At 38.9% G+C, this 16,734-nt stretch overlaps 1 protein-coding gene across 1 annotated transcript in view; it reads left to right on the plus strand.

Annotated features, from left to right (window-relative positions):
• rorb (RAR-related orphan receptor B) overlaps positions 1 to 16,734 on the plus strand; it is a 36,005-nt gene that overhangs the window by 12,237 nt on the left and 7,034 nt on the right. Inside the window, exons 2-6 of the mRNA XM_026939574.3 lie at positions 9,812 to 9,897; positions 11,318 to 11,459; positions 12,163 to 12,552; positions 13,788 to 13,909; positions 15,495 to 15,627. Coding sequence (XP_026795375.2) covers positions 9,812 to 9,897; positions 11,318 to 11,459; positions 12,163 to 12,552; positions 13,788 to 13,909; positions 15,495 to 15,627 — 873 coding nt within the window. The remainder of the gene's footprint in view (positions 1 to 9,811; positions 9,898 to 11,317; positions 11,460 to 12,162; positions 12,553 to 13,787; positions 13,910 to 15,494; positions 15,628 to 16,734) is intronic.

The raw sequence follows: 16,734 nt of genomic DNA on the forward strand, positions 1-16,734 counted from the left end.
ATGGTATACTGGACTCCAGCCATTCTGTTAGCTTAGCGAAATAGCCAATCACAGCTCAGAGATGTAGTCAGGCACAGATGATGCCAGGCCAGTGGGGGGATGCCCCTGGCCTCATCAACAACTACCCACAATGTAGACAGGTGTTAGCCAGAGGGCAAGGTTGTACTAGCTGACTGAAGCCACTGCTCTGCTGGTGACTTGTGGAACTACAAATTACTATTGGGACGTTGTTTTCTCAAGGTGGTTTACATGGTGCCAGCCTTTTCCGAGGGTTCTGTATAGTGGTAACCTGCAAAGGGTTCAACCCTCTAGAGGGCTGGGTTTTGAGGAGTGCACCATTCTAACTGTGATTTTATTTTGCAGTGTGGTTTTTATTCTAAGACACTGACAGTAGTAGACTTGCGATATTTGACAGTAGTGTCAGGAACCGCCAATTGATGACTGAGCTACCTATGTGATGGCTATCAATCTGAATATCTGTTGGAAAACATCATTCAGCAGCTTTGAGAGCAAAAGATAAATTGTTTGAATCTCACAATATGCGTTTCCATTTAGCCCATTTTGTAGTCCTATATGATACTTAATAGCCTGTGTTATCGGACTTTGGAGCACCATGAATGCCTCACAGATTTCACAACACTCATAATCTAATTACTGGTAATGCCTGAAGATCCATCATCCATATCTGACCGCCCAAAGCATGTGTCTTTGAATCCTACCCCAAGGCAGAAGATCTTAAACATGGATGAGCACCACATGCCAGTCCAATCTGGGGCCTTTTGGTCATATTTGTACAACCACCAATCAATGTGTACCACTTTATACACTCTGTCTGATCGAGCGCTTTGTCACTTTCTCTGTAATCCTGACAATCTCCACCCCATTCATTTGGCACACATGGAGCAGTTCTTCACAAATGTTTAGCAGGATTTAGGGAATTTCCAAAAAGTCAGCAAAGGAAATAGAAACCATTGTATTTGCATGACTAAGATCAGGGGTTAAACAGATGATTTGCCTAATCTTTCTTAAGCGGTTGCATAACCCAACTGTGAATACGACTAACTTTCCCTGTGTAAATATTGTCATAAATATTTGAAAAGGAGCTGAAACAGCAACTGTAATTTAATATTGAATTGAGTTTGTTCAATAATAAATTGCAATGCTTGTTCGTGTTTACGTATGTTTCAGTGATTTTGCAGCAAAAAACATAAGCTTCAACTTGACAAAATAATGGAAGAATGAAGGGTGTGGCTTAAGTACTAGTTTTACATATGGGTCTGAGGAACCTTTAAACTGACCAGAATGGTCTGCTGTCTGTATGGCTACATCATCAATTTGTCCAGAAGTTTTTACTGTATCTTTACAGTTGTTCACTGTTATGGCATTTGAGGAACTCACACACACACACACACACACACACACATCTGCCACCAAAGTGTTGTAAGTCATAAGTACAGTTTTATCAGTGATAGAACACCCCTAAACCAGAAACGTGGATTCAAAACATGGGATGTTTGTTCATATGTGTTTCTTTGTGTGTGTGTGTGTGTGTGTGTGCGCATGTAGTGGAAATAATCCCTCGCCTACACAGCGCAAATCTGAGCCTCTGATTAGAATATTCATACACAGCTTTAGCATGTCAACAGGCAAACAGCCAAATAACACAACACTGGAATAAAGCTCATAAAGATTCCTGAGAAACTGAGATCAAGTTCAAAGCATTTTTAATGTTTTAATGCAAGCTTCAGTATCAAATCCATTATTCAAAATGTGGACTTGCATACTAAAAAGCTTAGGTTATTTTATTTTTGTATACTTTAATTTTCACTCTTGAGATTTGCCATCAAATGCATTGTTCTCAGAATGCTAGTAATAAAAAAAAGCTAATGATAACGATTATTATTAATGTGCTAATCATTTGTTTTAGCATTACAACATGGCAGAGATGCTTTTTTAAGGCTTAATATGGCACAGGAGGTTGAGTATTTTTTGTGTGTGTGTGTGCGTGTGTTTGTTCTTAAGTTGAGGTACTCCAAGCCATTTTAATGACTATAATTAAATAAATCTATAGAGAGGAAAGCTTTCTCTAGAGACACAAATGCGCACTTTGTCATTAGGATTCAATTACTACAGTCCACATTCTTCCTCACACACACCATCCCTGTTTATTTGGTATTAACAAACCATCCCTGTTTATTTGGTAACTCACTGGAATACAAGGCGTGCCTGTATCAAATCCACATTAAACTGCAATATGCTAACACATTGCTACATGCTAGCAGGTGGGCTAGCTGGAGTGAAGGTATTACAGTGTCGTCTGTCCTCGGCTAAGCTGAATTAAGCATGGAATCGCCAGCACTGCATTCCCTGTCTTACATAATCTAGAGATAAAGAGGCCCTCGTGGCTAATAGGCCTTAACACATGCAGACGCGCCTTTATACACACCAACACTCAGCGGAGTCTTCATATTTTGTTACTTCTGTTAGCAGGTCTTTGGGAGAGAAATCTAAAGTAATTTGCCCCTGGTGGAAACTCACAGCCCCTAAAATCTGTTTGCTGCTTTTCATGAACATCTCTGGAGTTAAATTTGTAGGCATGATTGTTAAAAATGTGAAACACTGGTGTGTACAGGCTGATGGCGAAAAGAAATCCATTTATTAACATGTTAATAACCAGGCTGATTTTAATTTGTGTTATGAATTGTATTAAATTTGCCAGGCTACTGCTATCTGTTTATTTAATATCTATCATATAATAAATTACATGACCTGTAGCACTATGTGAACCTTTTCCCTCATATGTTATCACCTAAAAATTTATTGAGCATGTGATTTTATGATTTTTGCCTGTGTGTCTGTGTTACACTAAAAGCAGGGAGAAACATTACTGATGAAACATTCTGAGGGTTGGGGGTTCGGGCTGACATCACATCCTGCCTGAACGTGATGGTGGCATGGATGATCGCAGTGACAGGCCTACTATAAGGCGCCTCCTACCCACAAACCCCAGGGAGGCGGTGGTCGTCCTGGCAACCGAGGCACAGACACGGACATCTCCTTATTTTTTATGACAGGCCTACGCATGTAGAGCCTCTGGCCATTCTAACACACACACACACACACCCTTATAGAGCGTCTTCACGCTCTTCAGCATCCCACTACCAAACTCATCGTTCAACCTGATTTCAGAGAGATTTGAGAAAGCACACAAACTACATAACATGCCTAACTAGGGTTAAGCAAATGGCGGTTTCCAGAACCATTTGGCTATATATATATATATAATGTATGTATATATATATATATATATATATATATATATATATATATATATATATATATATATATATATTGCCAAATGGTTCTGGAAAACAAAGACACTGCCATTAAACTTTTGCTTATAGCTTGAAAAAAATTACATCATCACTGTACCCTGACACACACAGTACTGTCCTGCTTTTAAGACGATAAAAATAGGCAAAGGCCTGCGTATGGACAGTTTGGGCTTGACATCATTTTGCACAATGCTGCAGTGTTTTTGTGTGTATGTATGTGTGTGTGTGTGTGTGTGTGTGTGTATTCTCCATTCAGTTACATTGTTTGACCCAGTTTGGGTCTGGTACTAGGCAAACTGGGCCAGTGCTCCTTGTTGACAGACAGCTAGACATACGGTCAGGTCCATAAGTATCATGGACAGTGACACAATTTTCATAATAATACAATGGATTTGAAATGAAGCAATCAAGATGTCATTGAAGTGTAGACTTTCAGCTTTAATTCAAGGGATTTAACAGAAATATTGCATTAACTGTTTAGGAATTACAGACATTTTTTTTTACATAGTCCATCCATTTTCACAGGCTCAAAAGTAATTGGCAAACTAACATAATTATTAAAATAAAGATTATATTATGTTGAGGTCAGGTGACTGACATGGCAATTTAAGAACATTACATTTCTTTGCCTTAAGAAGCTCTTGGGTTGCTTTTGTGCTATGTTTTGGGTCGTTATTGTACTGGGTACTGTACACAGTACATCTGCACTGTGAAGCGGCGTCCTATCAGTTTTGCAACATTTGACTGAATCTGAGCAGAAAGTATAGCTCTATACACTTCAGAATTCATCCTGCTACTTCTATCAGCAGTCACATCATCAATAAACACCAATGACCCAGTTCCATTGGCAGCCATAAATGCCCATGCCATAACACTGCCTCCATGTTTGACAGATGATGTGGTATACTTTGTACTATGAGCCCTTCCTTTCCTTCTCCATGCTCTTCTCTTCCAGTCATTCTGGTACAAGTTAATTTTGGTTTCATCTGTCCAAAGAATATTGTTCTAGAACCTGGCATCCTTTTTTAGATGTTTTCTAGCAGTCTAATCTGGCCTTTCTGTTTTTGCGTGTTACCAGTGGTTTGCACCTTGAGGTAAACCCACTGTATTTACATTCATGAAGTCGTCTCTTGATTATAGACTTTGACAATGATACTCCTACCTCCTTCAGAGTGTTCTTGACTTGGGTAGATGTTGTGAAGATGTTTTTCTTCACCAAGTAAAAAATTCTGTGATCATCCACTTTAGTTGTCTTCCGTGGTCTTCCAGGCCTTTTGTTGTTGCTGTGCTCGTCAGTGCATTCCTTCTTTTTAAGAATATAACAAATTGTCGATTTGGCCCTCCTAAAGGTTCTGCTATCTCTAATTGTCTGTTTTGTTTTTTCAGCCTAATGATGACTGCCTTCACTTGCATCGACATCTTCTTTGGACCACATAGTGAGAGTTCAGACCATTTATGTCCTTATTTTCTCATGAAATAAGGAGGAAACAGGCCACACCTGGCCATGAAACAGCTTATCAGTCAATTGTCCAATTACTTTTGAGCCTGTGAAAATGGAGGTACTATGTAAAAAAAATGGCTGTAATTCCTAAATTGTTAATGCAATATTTTTATTAAACCCCTTCCGCATTCCTTTTGTTTAGTTTTGTAATCCAAACTGCAGTTATACTTATTGGACACAAACCTGACTAACTCTAGTAAAAAAAAAAAAAAAAAAAAAAAAATAGTCTAGTCTAAAAAAAAAATGAAAGTGCACACCGAACCATACATTTACATACATATCTATAACCAATGTTCTGATTATCAAGCATAGATTTTTCTTTTGTTTATAAGTTTATGTGTTTTATGTCAGTCGTATTTGCAGTTACGTGTGTGTGCCGAACCTGATCCGCACACAACCCTGTCGTTTCTATAACATATTTATTTTATGGCTGCTCATCAGTACAAGGTGTTTTTATTTAATGTAACCTGTGATAACCTGTGCGTGTGCATCTCTCCATTGTCTCTCAGAGTTCAGCATAATGCTCCGTGCCACGGACATACAGTATGTCAAACAAAACTGACCTCTATGCGATCTGTATGATGGAAAGCTATCTGAGCTGTTCATGGTCATTTACCTAGGATTCTCCTACTCCTAGTGATTCTCCACTAGGCCTGTAGGACTTGTGTCTGGTTTCAGGATGTTTTCTGTATTGACTTGGACTCTGTCTTGGGCAGTGGGCTCGCTTAGTATGGTCTTGGTCTTGACTGAGAGTTTGTAAAAAATAATGTTTGTTGTTGTCTTTTCTTTTCAAATGAACGACATTTGACAAGAAGTAATTCCTTCTTCTACAAAATAGCCTAATCTTCGGTGCAGTGCATGAATGAAGCTTGACTTGGCATTGGCCCCTTTAAGACTTGGCCTTGACTAGCTCTCAGTTAGTTCTGGTTGTCATGGACTTGACAAATGTGGTCTTGACTACAGCCTTACCAGCCAATGACACAGTGTTAGACTGAATCATCAGTACTAACATATTATTCATTCTGTTGTAGCCTTATTTAGTATTTAACTGCATGCTAAGTTTACTATTACTTGGCTTGTGGAAAACAGTGATAGCAGAAAAAATGGTTACTCCAGTGGCTGTGGATATGTTATTGAATAACTTCAGTGGTTTCATGGCATTGCAATTACCATGGCAACCCTGACAAGCGTTTGATGGAACACTTGTTTTGATTGATTTAATTGTGATTCTGTATGTATTTGTTTTGACTGCAGCACTAATAGTGATGAACCTGAGTATATAAAAGTTTTGGGGCAACAACAAACATTGTGCACTTTTCATTTGCACAAACAAGCTGTAGACTTTTGGATGGTGAAGGTCTGAGTTATCACCCCGAATAAAGGGGTAAAGTGATCAGTGTGACACGACGGTTGTTTGCTTACCAAGGTAATCTCTCTGAGTGTTACAAATCCTCATACTGGAGACTCCTTCCATATAACTTAACGTCTCCTTCTCATTTATGTTGTTTATCATTAGTCTTAGGGCGTCCTCACAATAGGCCTGGTTACCTTGTACCGTGTCCAAATACGATTGTCCTGTCCTTTACTCACTGACTACAGTTCCCGTTCATCAGCTGCCATGTTTGTTAAATGGAACAGTCGCATCATTGAGGTCATGTCTTGAGTTCCATGCTCGGCCATGGTTAGCAATCAAGTCCAACTGAGCCGTGCCTGAGCCCACCTCTTCAAGCGATCACACTAGTCAAAGGAACTGGACTTTAGGGGTAAAACATGCTCGGGCATGGTACAGATCGCCTAGTGTGAGTACACCCTTGGATTGTCCACCATTCAGGTCCCTATGAATGAGCGGTTACTATAGAAACAATAATGTATTATCGTATTATTAATTAACCCTAACCCTTATTGGTTACTGTTGGAACAGTAGAGTAGAGAATTCTACAGCACTGTGGTAGAAAATGCTGGAACTTGTGGTTGAGAGACATTGCAAAAGAGAAACATATTTCCGTTCAAGAAAGTGCGTAGTTATAGTTTTCATATTTCGCCACGTGAAGGGTTTTCCCAGGTTGCTACACATGTTCTTGAAGCTCACAGAACACTTATTCTTGAAGCTCTGTGGGTGTGTGGGTGTTAATCTCATTAGATTACTCAGCGTACACACATTTAATGGATATGCATATTTTAATATGCACATATTTATATAAAAGTAAGATAGATAATACATATACACATTGTGTATACTGCAAAGGAAATATGCATTAAATATATATATATATAATATAATATATGGTTTTACACATCACACATATACAAATACACACACACACACACACACCCACCAGCTACTCTGAGCATGTATTAAGAGACACAGATTATTGGACACATCCACGCGCGCACACGCGTGCGTGTGTGTGTGCGCGCATGTGCACGTGTGTGTCTGAGGTTCTTTAGGGAGAAAATGAAATCGGATGTCGTCGGTAAGTGAAGTGACTTTGTCCCATTTGCATCCAGGGATTTTTTTAAAAAATTTGTTCTATATTTCTACTTTGAAAGTTCAAGACATTTCTACACCATAGGTAACTTCTCGTTCTGTTGTTCTTTCCCTTTTAAATGAACTAGTCAAAGTTAAAGTGATCTGATAGAGGAAAGCTTGAACATGAGGGTCACTCATGGTTCAGCAGAAACTAATGAAAATACTTCAGGATGTGGAAAGTTTTGTAGCTGTTTTGCAGCCTCTGTGGTGCAGTGGAATGTGCAGAGAAATTAATTGAGAGTCGCTGCATCAGATAAGCCTGTGTAGAAGAACGTGTGTAGAAATTATTTAGGATTAGAATGGGTTGCTAATCTCTTTATAGTGAGCCCTCAGCATGCATCTCTCTCTCTCTCTCTCTCTTTCTCTTTCCTATTTTTCTGTCTCAGATAAGGAATGCAAGTCTAGATTGTGTATCTCTTTGTCATTTCGAGAGCCTGTCCTGGAACTGTTAATTGGAACTGTAGTTTTCAGTATTTCTCCTTCTGATATGAATAAAAATTTGTGCTTTACTATAAAACGGGGTGCTTCTTAAATCATCCATAGTGCATAGGGTGATTAATTGCAATCAAATATTCATTTCACAGACCTACCAAGCTGTAAGTACTTTGCAAAGGAGCTCCATATTTTAACATTATATTATTATTCCTCAATAAAAACAGCAGATGAGCCAATCAGCATGTGAATATGAAATGATTGACAGCTGCGCAGGTGTTTTTGCACGCTTCCATATCAACTGCCACCCTGCAAATCCTGCCCAGTTTCCCCCATTTCACATTTGTAATCTTTTAGTTGACACCATTTTAATGCTTGAAATATACAGTGCTGCGAAAAGGTATTTGCCCCCTTCCTGATTTCTTCAATGTTTGCATATTTGTCACACGTAATGGTTTCAGATCTTCAAATAAAATTTAACATAAGGTAAATACAACCTGAATAAACACAAATAGTGACCAACTGGCCCTGTGTGAAAAAGTAATTTTAACTCTTAGTTACTCAGTCAAACAGTTAATCAAATTTAATTGATCATTGGGTTCAGTTAGACTAGACACACACACAGGCTTACTGCATCATTTAAATAGAACCTTTCCAGCAGTGTGAAGTTCTCAGCAAGCAGCTCACTATGCCGCAATCAAAAGAAATTCCAGAAGAGATAAGAAAGTATGTTATTGAAATATATCACTCAGCAAAGGGATACAAAGCCATTTCTAAGGCTCTGGGACTCCAACGAACCACAGCGAGAGCCATTATCTCCAAATGGAGATAACTTGAAACAGTGGTGAATCTTTCCAGAAGTTGTCAGCCTGCCAAAAGTTCTCCAAGAGCAAGGTGATGACTCTTCCAGGAAGTCACAAAAGAACCCAGATAAACATCTAAAGAACTGCAGGCCTCACTGTCTGAGATGAGTTCAACATTCATGATTCCACCATTAGAAAGAGACTGGGCAAATAATACTATCCATGGGAGAGGTGCAATGCGAAAACTAGAGGAACATAAAGACTTGTCTTCCATTTGCCAAAAAAACACCTTGATGACCCCCAAGCCTTTGAGGACAATCTTCTGTGGACTGAGTGGAAACATTTTGGAAGACATGGGTCCTGTTACATTTGGTGTAAATCCAGCAGAGCATTCCACAATAAGAACATCATACCAACAGTGGAACATGGTGGTGGTGGTGGTGGTGGTGGTGGTGTGATGGTGTGGGGATGCTGTGCTGCTTCAGGGCACGAACAACTTGCCATAATTGATGGAACCATGAGTTCTGCTCTCTACTAGATAATCATGAAGGAGAATATCCAGTCATCAGTCCATGATCTGAAGTTTAAGTGCAATTGGGTTATGCAGCAAGACAACATAATGGTAATGATGATTTGAAAGGGATTAAAAACAGTTTGCTCTCTTGCACTGGTCAGCAAATCATGAAAGTCAAAATACTTATAATTTCTGAATCCCTATATATTAGTTCTAAACCAGATCTGATAAGAGTTATAAAGGTAAAAAAAAAAAAAAAAAACGTGTTTTTCCTCCTGTCTTTAATTTAGTTCTGTCTTTTATTAGCCACTGTACTCCATTACATAACAAGTGTGAAGAGGTTTCTCTCTGTTCAATTTCTTTCAACAAAGACAGCCAACCGCGGCACCAAACAAAGAGGTGATCTTTGTATTTCCTTCTGGGTTTTTTTTCTGGAACATTCTGTTCCAGCCGCATGCTGGAGAGGTCGGCGTACACATGTGTAGCAAATGCAAGGCACCTTTTCACTCTTCCCTTTCCTCGCAGCGGGCTTCAGTGTCGACAGCTTTTGTGAAAAGGGCCACCCATGTCAAAATTATTAGAGAAGCAGTGTCTCGGGTGTGAAGTGGCCCTTCATTATGTCAGCTTTTATCTAACCGCGAGCGATTGCGTAACACGCTCTCTCACCTTCTCCTTTCTCTCTCTTTCTCCCCGCAGCCCAAATTGAAGTTATACCATGCAAAATCTGTGGAGACAAGTCCTCAGGGATCCATTATGGGGTCATCACATGTGAAGGGTGTAAGGTGAGAAAGCATCATTTTTCTATTGCAGCTGGTTTTTCCTGTTCTGATAATCAGGAGTCGAAAATCTTTATTTAGTTTAGAGCAGATGAGTGCTAGATATGTGCTGATATTCACACACTATGTGTATATACACTCTCTATCCGCTTGATTAGGAACCTAACACCTGCTCCATTATCCAGTTATCTAATCAGCCAATCATGTAGCAGCAGCACAATGTAGCAACTCACGCAGATACAGGTCAAGAGCTTCAGTTAATGTTCACATCAAACATCAGAATGAGGAAATAATGTGATCGCAGTGACTTTGACTGTGGCATGGTTGTTGGTGTTACTGACGGTCTGAATATTTCAGAATTTGCTGATCATCTGAGATTTTCACACATAAAGTAAAGTCTCTGGAGTTTACACGGAATGGTGCGAAAAACAAAAACATCCTGTGAGCAACAGTTCTGTGGATTGAAACGCCTTGTTGATGCGAGAGGTCAGAGGAGAATGGCCAGGTTCGAGTTGACAGGAACTCAAATAATCACTCTTTACAACCATGTTGAGCAGAAAAGCATCTCAGAATGCACAACACATAGAATCTTGAGCTGGATGACCTACGACAGCAGAAGACCACATCAGTGTCAACTTCTGTCAGACAAGAACAGGGATCTGAGGGTACAGTGGGTACGGACTCACCGAAACTGGACGCTCTTGATCTGTATCTGCATGATTTTATGCATTGTGCTGCTGCCACATGATCGTTGCATGAATGAACAGGTGTACAGGTATTCCTAATAAAGTGGCCATTGAGTGTATATATTACACAATTTTCTAATGTTTACATTACATGTGTATTAGGTGGCATTTTAAACAAAAAACTTCTTAGTAGAATCATGGTATTTGTGTTGCTCAATTAAATAGTCATAAGGAAACAAGATCTTGCTGAGCAAAAATTAATGAATTATCCAATATTAAAATAAATTCCATTTTCATATTTTTAACTATATTTGGTTGATTTAGTGCTTATTTATTTATATTATAATATTGTTTTTATTTACCATTTAAAAGTGCTATTATATCACCATTATTTTGATTTAAAGATTTATTAAATCAGCTTCATCACTGAGTAATATAATCATTATTATCATTTTAGTCATCATTGTTCAGCCTTAATGCTTAACAGGTTTTACATCACAGATTCTCTTTCAAATTGTTCACAGTGCATGTCATTTTTTACTCTCTGGCTTCTCAGCTTAAATAAACTGACAGCAAGCTGACTGACAATGACGCTGCCTTCAAATTTAGCCAGAAGAGACTTCGGTTATCTCAAATGCATTTAAATACAGCTTAACAGTGCTCTTTACTCAGGTAAAAAAAAAAAGGGGTAGTGAGCTTGTTTTGGGGATACATCTTTATTGTCTTGTGTTGTACCGCAGGGTTTTTTCAGGAGAAGTCAACAGAACAACGCCTCATACTCGTGCCCTCGGCAGCGCAACTGCCTGATCGACAGAACCAACCGTAACCGCTGCCAGCACTGCCGTCTACAAAAGTGTCTTGCTCTGGGCATGTCACGTGATGGTGAGGCAGTCACTTCTATCACTATTTCTACTAATACTAATAAAAATGTGCAATATTAATTATACATTATTTATATTAATAGAATTGAAACAACATTAGCTCCCTGGACAAAAATTAGGCATGTGTCATTTCTTTCCTTATACTTGGATTACAGGTCAGGTCAGTTCCGATATAAATCACTTTCTTACTGCAATTCAGTTCACTCCGAAGCAGACCGAGACCACCTCACTCTCAGACCTGTTGTTTTGGTCCACACCCAAGTGTGACTGCTGTGTCCTTCTCACCTAAAGAGCCACACTGAGGGGGAAAAAAATGCTCCAGGGTTCCATTGAAACAGACAAAACACTGCCTATGTAAAAGCACCCAATGGCAACCCCATTGGTGGATGTTAAATTTTTGTCTGGAGAGATTATTACGAACAGTTGTAATAGAAGTACAAAACAGGAACTCAGTTTTATCAGCAAAGGGCCCATGTGGCTGCAGGAAATCTACATCTGTTTGAAGACCAAGATCAATAGATTAGACAAGTGGAAACTGCTTTGCTCTGGATTTATTGGAAAAGCCTAGCTTTTAGTTAGCCATCCTTTAAATGGCAACATTCATACCATTAACCTTTTTAACCGTATCTGGTAGGCACAGCCGATCAGACCTCAGCTCTCTCACACATTCTTACTCTCTTTCTCCTCTATTTCATTCTTTTCAGCGGTTAAGTTTGGCCGCATGTCGAAGAAGCAGCGCGACTCGCTGTATGCAGAGGTACAGAAGCACCAGCAGCGGCTGCAGGAACAGCGGCAGCAGCAGACGGGCGACGTTTACTCGTCCAATCTGAGCACTCTCGGGCACGACCTGGGTGGTGCCTACACCAACGGACACGTCATTGACATGGCCAAGACGCATGCCAACGGCGCACCCGCTGCCTACTACAGCATGGACTCGACCCAGCCGAGCCCAGACCAGTCCGGACTGGACATGGCAGGCATGAAGCCCATCAAACAGGAGCCTGTCTACGACCTGACACCTGTGCCCGACCTCTTCCCCTACAACTCGTACCAGGACAGCCAGCTAGCACCCGGAGTGTCCATGGGGGAGCTCGGTATGCCAGAGCCTCACTGATTTTGCCTTTTATAGATTGGAAAATTTTCATTAATCTTTTCAGCCACTTTAGGAGGATCAGAATAAATCATTTCACTTGGTTAAAAACTTGGAGCTAGTCAAGTTTCAAATTAATATAATGGATGTACTACAATGTACTACAAAATAGCATTTCTATAACAAAGACCAGTGATAAATCTTAAACAATTTGATCAACTGATGCTTAGTCCCTGAATTACTAAGATCCCAAATAACGAATACTAATTTTGTGGGTGATTTACAAAGAATAATTGCACGAAAGACATCACATGCAAAACAGGGAAAGAAAATAATGTGTAAATAAGGCGTGTGCTATTTGTTGTCAGTATCCAAAATTTGATCTCATAGAAACTTTTTTATCACTTTTAACATTTTGAGAAACGTTTTGAGACATTATTTTGAGACACCGGGGAATAATTAAAATAAATGTTCTTAATAATAAATAAATAAATGTGCCATTTACTGCAAACAAACTTAAGCAAATTTAATACATGCCCTTCAGCTGTATTAATTTGTGCTGTTACTGAAGTGAATTTAAGGCTGAGTAAACTGCATTGCACTTGCAAAATGAATAATTTTGCATTGACAGCTCTCTCAATTTTGTTCCTTTTGGTAGAAACATCCAAATAGCTTTAAGGCAAACACGCAAAATGGACAAGATGTGCTATTTTGCTCAATTGTTAGTAAATCAGACTGCAAAGATTTTGCAAAGATTTTATTATGTTTTTCTAAAATGCACACACTTTTAGTAAATCAGACCTTAGAGCAATGATCAGAACAGTCATTAATTTCCATTAACCCTTGCTTCAGTGAATAATCTCACATGGATACTGTAGATTTGTACTTAAGGACTGCTGCTGTAATCATAAAGACCGTCCTGTGCTCATCCCAAGACTCTTATTTACAATCTGCTCATATTGCTCATTCTGCATGACTCACATACAGTTGTAGAAGTGTAATGATTTATAATCGGGTGTCACCCAGAAAAGGATGGCTTCTCTTTTTGAGCCTCGTTGGTCTCAAGGTTTCTTCCTCATGTTGTCTCGGGGAGTTTTTCCTTGACGCTGTCGCCTCTGGTTTGTTCATTAGGGATCTATGTCTACATTTACACCACGCTATTACACCAAACCATAAACACGTCTTCATTTTCCTCTAATGAGAAACAAATGAGTTGGGATCTGTCTCTCTTTTCTCCAGACCGAATTGCACAGAACATAATAAAGTCTCATCTGGAGACGTGCCAGTACACGGGTGAGGAGCTACAGCAGCTCTCCTGGCAGACACACTCGTATGAGGAGGTCAAGATGTACCAAAGCAAGGTGAGGATATTTTTCTTATTTTATTTTCTTGCTCATCTTATAGGTTGGAGAAAACTCAACACTGTGATCTACTCCCTCCTGTCCAGATCAGTGCAGATAAATATGACCATCACCCTGATTCCTACAAAAATTTAGGAATTAAATTCAGATTGAATCACTGCCAGATAGCCAAAACAGATCACAACAGTGTCGTATATATTTTAGTCCACTGTTAATACTGTTCTGATATACAGAAACTGTTGTAGCAACACTTTTGGTGGTTGCTATCTGCATAACACACCATTTGGGTTTATATTCAAATTCTGTTCTGTCACGCAACATAAACATTTCTCTTTATGTCAGTAACATGACTCCATGATTGAGATGAGTTTATTAGACTATCTCTCATGACGCAGGATTTACAAAACTCATCTTATACAATAACCAGTTTCCTGTCTGTTACTGGGAGAGCGAGAGAGAAAGAAAAAGAGAGGAGGCCAAAGGCAGGAGACATATCACAAGCTCTTCTCATTTTCCCTGTATCAAATGGATTATGGGAAATTATCGAGCAGCCCTTTGAAACAGCATTTATGAAGATTCAGAACGCAGTGAGAGAGCTGCAGAGCACACAAAAAGCAATTTGCTGACACGAGCATTTTTAGTTTTGTCTTCTGGATGTGTGATAAATGGAAAACTTCACAAACTTTTCCTTTTGTTGCAGTTTCCTCTGGTGAGCAAAGGGAAATCTTTTCAAACAGAGTATCATACGTTCAATTAAAGATGTGTACAGCTTAAAGAAACAGGGATTTTTATTGATTTTTTTTTTTAAGTGTAATATATACTAAAGCAAGCTCATGAAATGAAAATATACTGCAGCCTGTAATTATTTGGACAATGAGACTAAACACTCCAGCACCCTGGAAATGATTTGAAATGATTTGCAGTGTATATAAAATGTCAAGAGGAATTACAACTAACAACTAACTAATAATTACGTAACTAACTGACCCTTATGTTTTACATTCTTGTCTCATTGCATGATACTCCTGCAAATGTTTTAACTGTTTTTTCTAAATTGACGTATATTTTCTTTCACTTTCAGTGAAAAACACTGGGGATGCCATTTTTTGTAATGTTTCTTGTAAAGTACTATTTCTTATTATATTGCTTATGTCCACGATGTACACATTTTTCAGTACATCACCAGAAACGCTGCTCATATGGTAACACACTTGGGCGCATGCTTTTTTGTAGGAAAATAATCAATGACCAGGGTGGTGTGATGTGGAGTGGAGTTACAGTTACCACCCCAAACTTTATTATTTCCCATTAACAGCACGTACCTGAAGTGTTCTCTTATACCACGGCACTTTACCAATGATTTTATTCATGAAAGAATGACACATTGCATTTTTGTTCATTTATTGTTACATTTAATATTATGGAGTTTGCGCGAAACCGGCGTTCCCTCACCAGCCTCTGGTGTTTCCCTCTCGTGAAGTTCATTATACAAAAATGTAAATATTTGATATTTGAGTGAAGTATAAAAGAGCATCACTTGATAATAGATATTAGATAATAACCAATGCTGTGTGTGTGTGTGTAGACGCAGGAGGCGCTGTGGCAACAGTGTGCAATTCAGATCACTCACGCCATTCAGTACGTGGTGGAGTTCGCCAAGCGCATCACCGGCTTCATGGAACTGTGTCAGAACGACCAGATACTGCTGCTCAAATCAGGTCTGAACCTTCACCATCAAACCCATCAAACTTATTTAGATTCCAAATAAAATGATCCACATGTGTGCTTTTTATACCACTTAGACAGTGCTACAGCTGTCCGAGTGTAAAATCTATCAGATGTGTAGCACTTTGTCTTAAGTTCAAGAGAGAAACAAAGTCAAACATCATAAATGTCAAGCAAAACTCAAACACTGAATTAACCTCTCCCTAGTTTAAAAGAATTATTCTGTAAAAGTTATGAATTATTCAGTAACTGCAGTAAACTCTCAGGGAAAGTATGTATTTATGAGACTGAGGGATGCTATTCTGGGTTTGTCCATGGATCCTGGGAGATTAAAGGGTTAAAAGAACACAGTTAATCCAGAAATGCTAGTACTCCTTTAACCTCAGATTATTACTAACATGCTTGCTATATATGGTGTGATGTGGCCCGGTACGATGTGGAGTTAGTGGTATAAAGAAAATGATCAATTTCAGCATGGTGTCAGTAACTCCACATCTGCATCGTTAGTTTACTGTCAGTTACTGAATAATTCATAGCTGTTACAGAATAATGCTTTGAAACTAGAAGGAAGTTAATTCAGTTTTGAGTTTAAAGCAACTGTTTTTAATTTATTAAAGAACAACACGTACATTTCATCTATTTGTAGTTACGTTTAATGGTGCGGAACATCCACGAAACAAGTTAGTTCTTATCACTCACGTTATAGCAGCTCCTATATAAACAGTCATTTTCTCAGCAGCGTCTCTTTTTTTATTCTTTCTTGACAGTAGTAAGACAAAAAGAAGACGCAAAGCGTCCTGAAGACTTTCCTATGTCGGAAAACTTAACCTCTGACCGTTGCAAAGCACTGACACTGGAGGCTCCTCCCAAAAATGTTAAATAAACCTCTCCTTACGGAAAACTTCACCATGTCAACAATTACACGCATATGTTTTTTTTGGGCTGTTACAAGTCCGTGTGTACGTTGTTACTATAGAAACAATGCCGTATTAGAATGAGCACGTTATATGGAGAACTACTGTCAGAAAATTAATCAACATTAATCAACAATATATATATATATATAATATAGGGAGGTAACACATTAACAGTATTAAAGA

This window comes from Pangasianodon hypophthalmus, chromosome 24 (genome assembly GCF_027358585.1).
Source record: "Pangasianodon hypophthalmus isolate fPanHyp1 chromosome 24, fPanHyp1.pri, whole genome shotgun sequence".
Taxonomy (NCBI): domain Eukaryota; kingdom Metazoa; phylum Chordata; class Actinopteri; order Siluriformes; family Pangasiidae; genus Pangasianodon; species Pangasianodon hypophthalmus.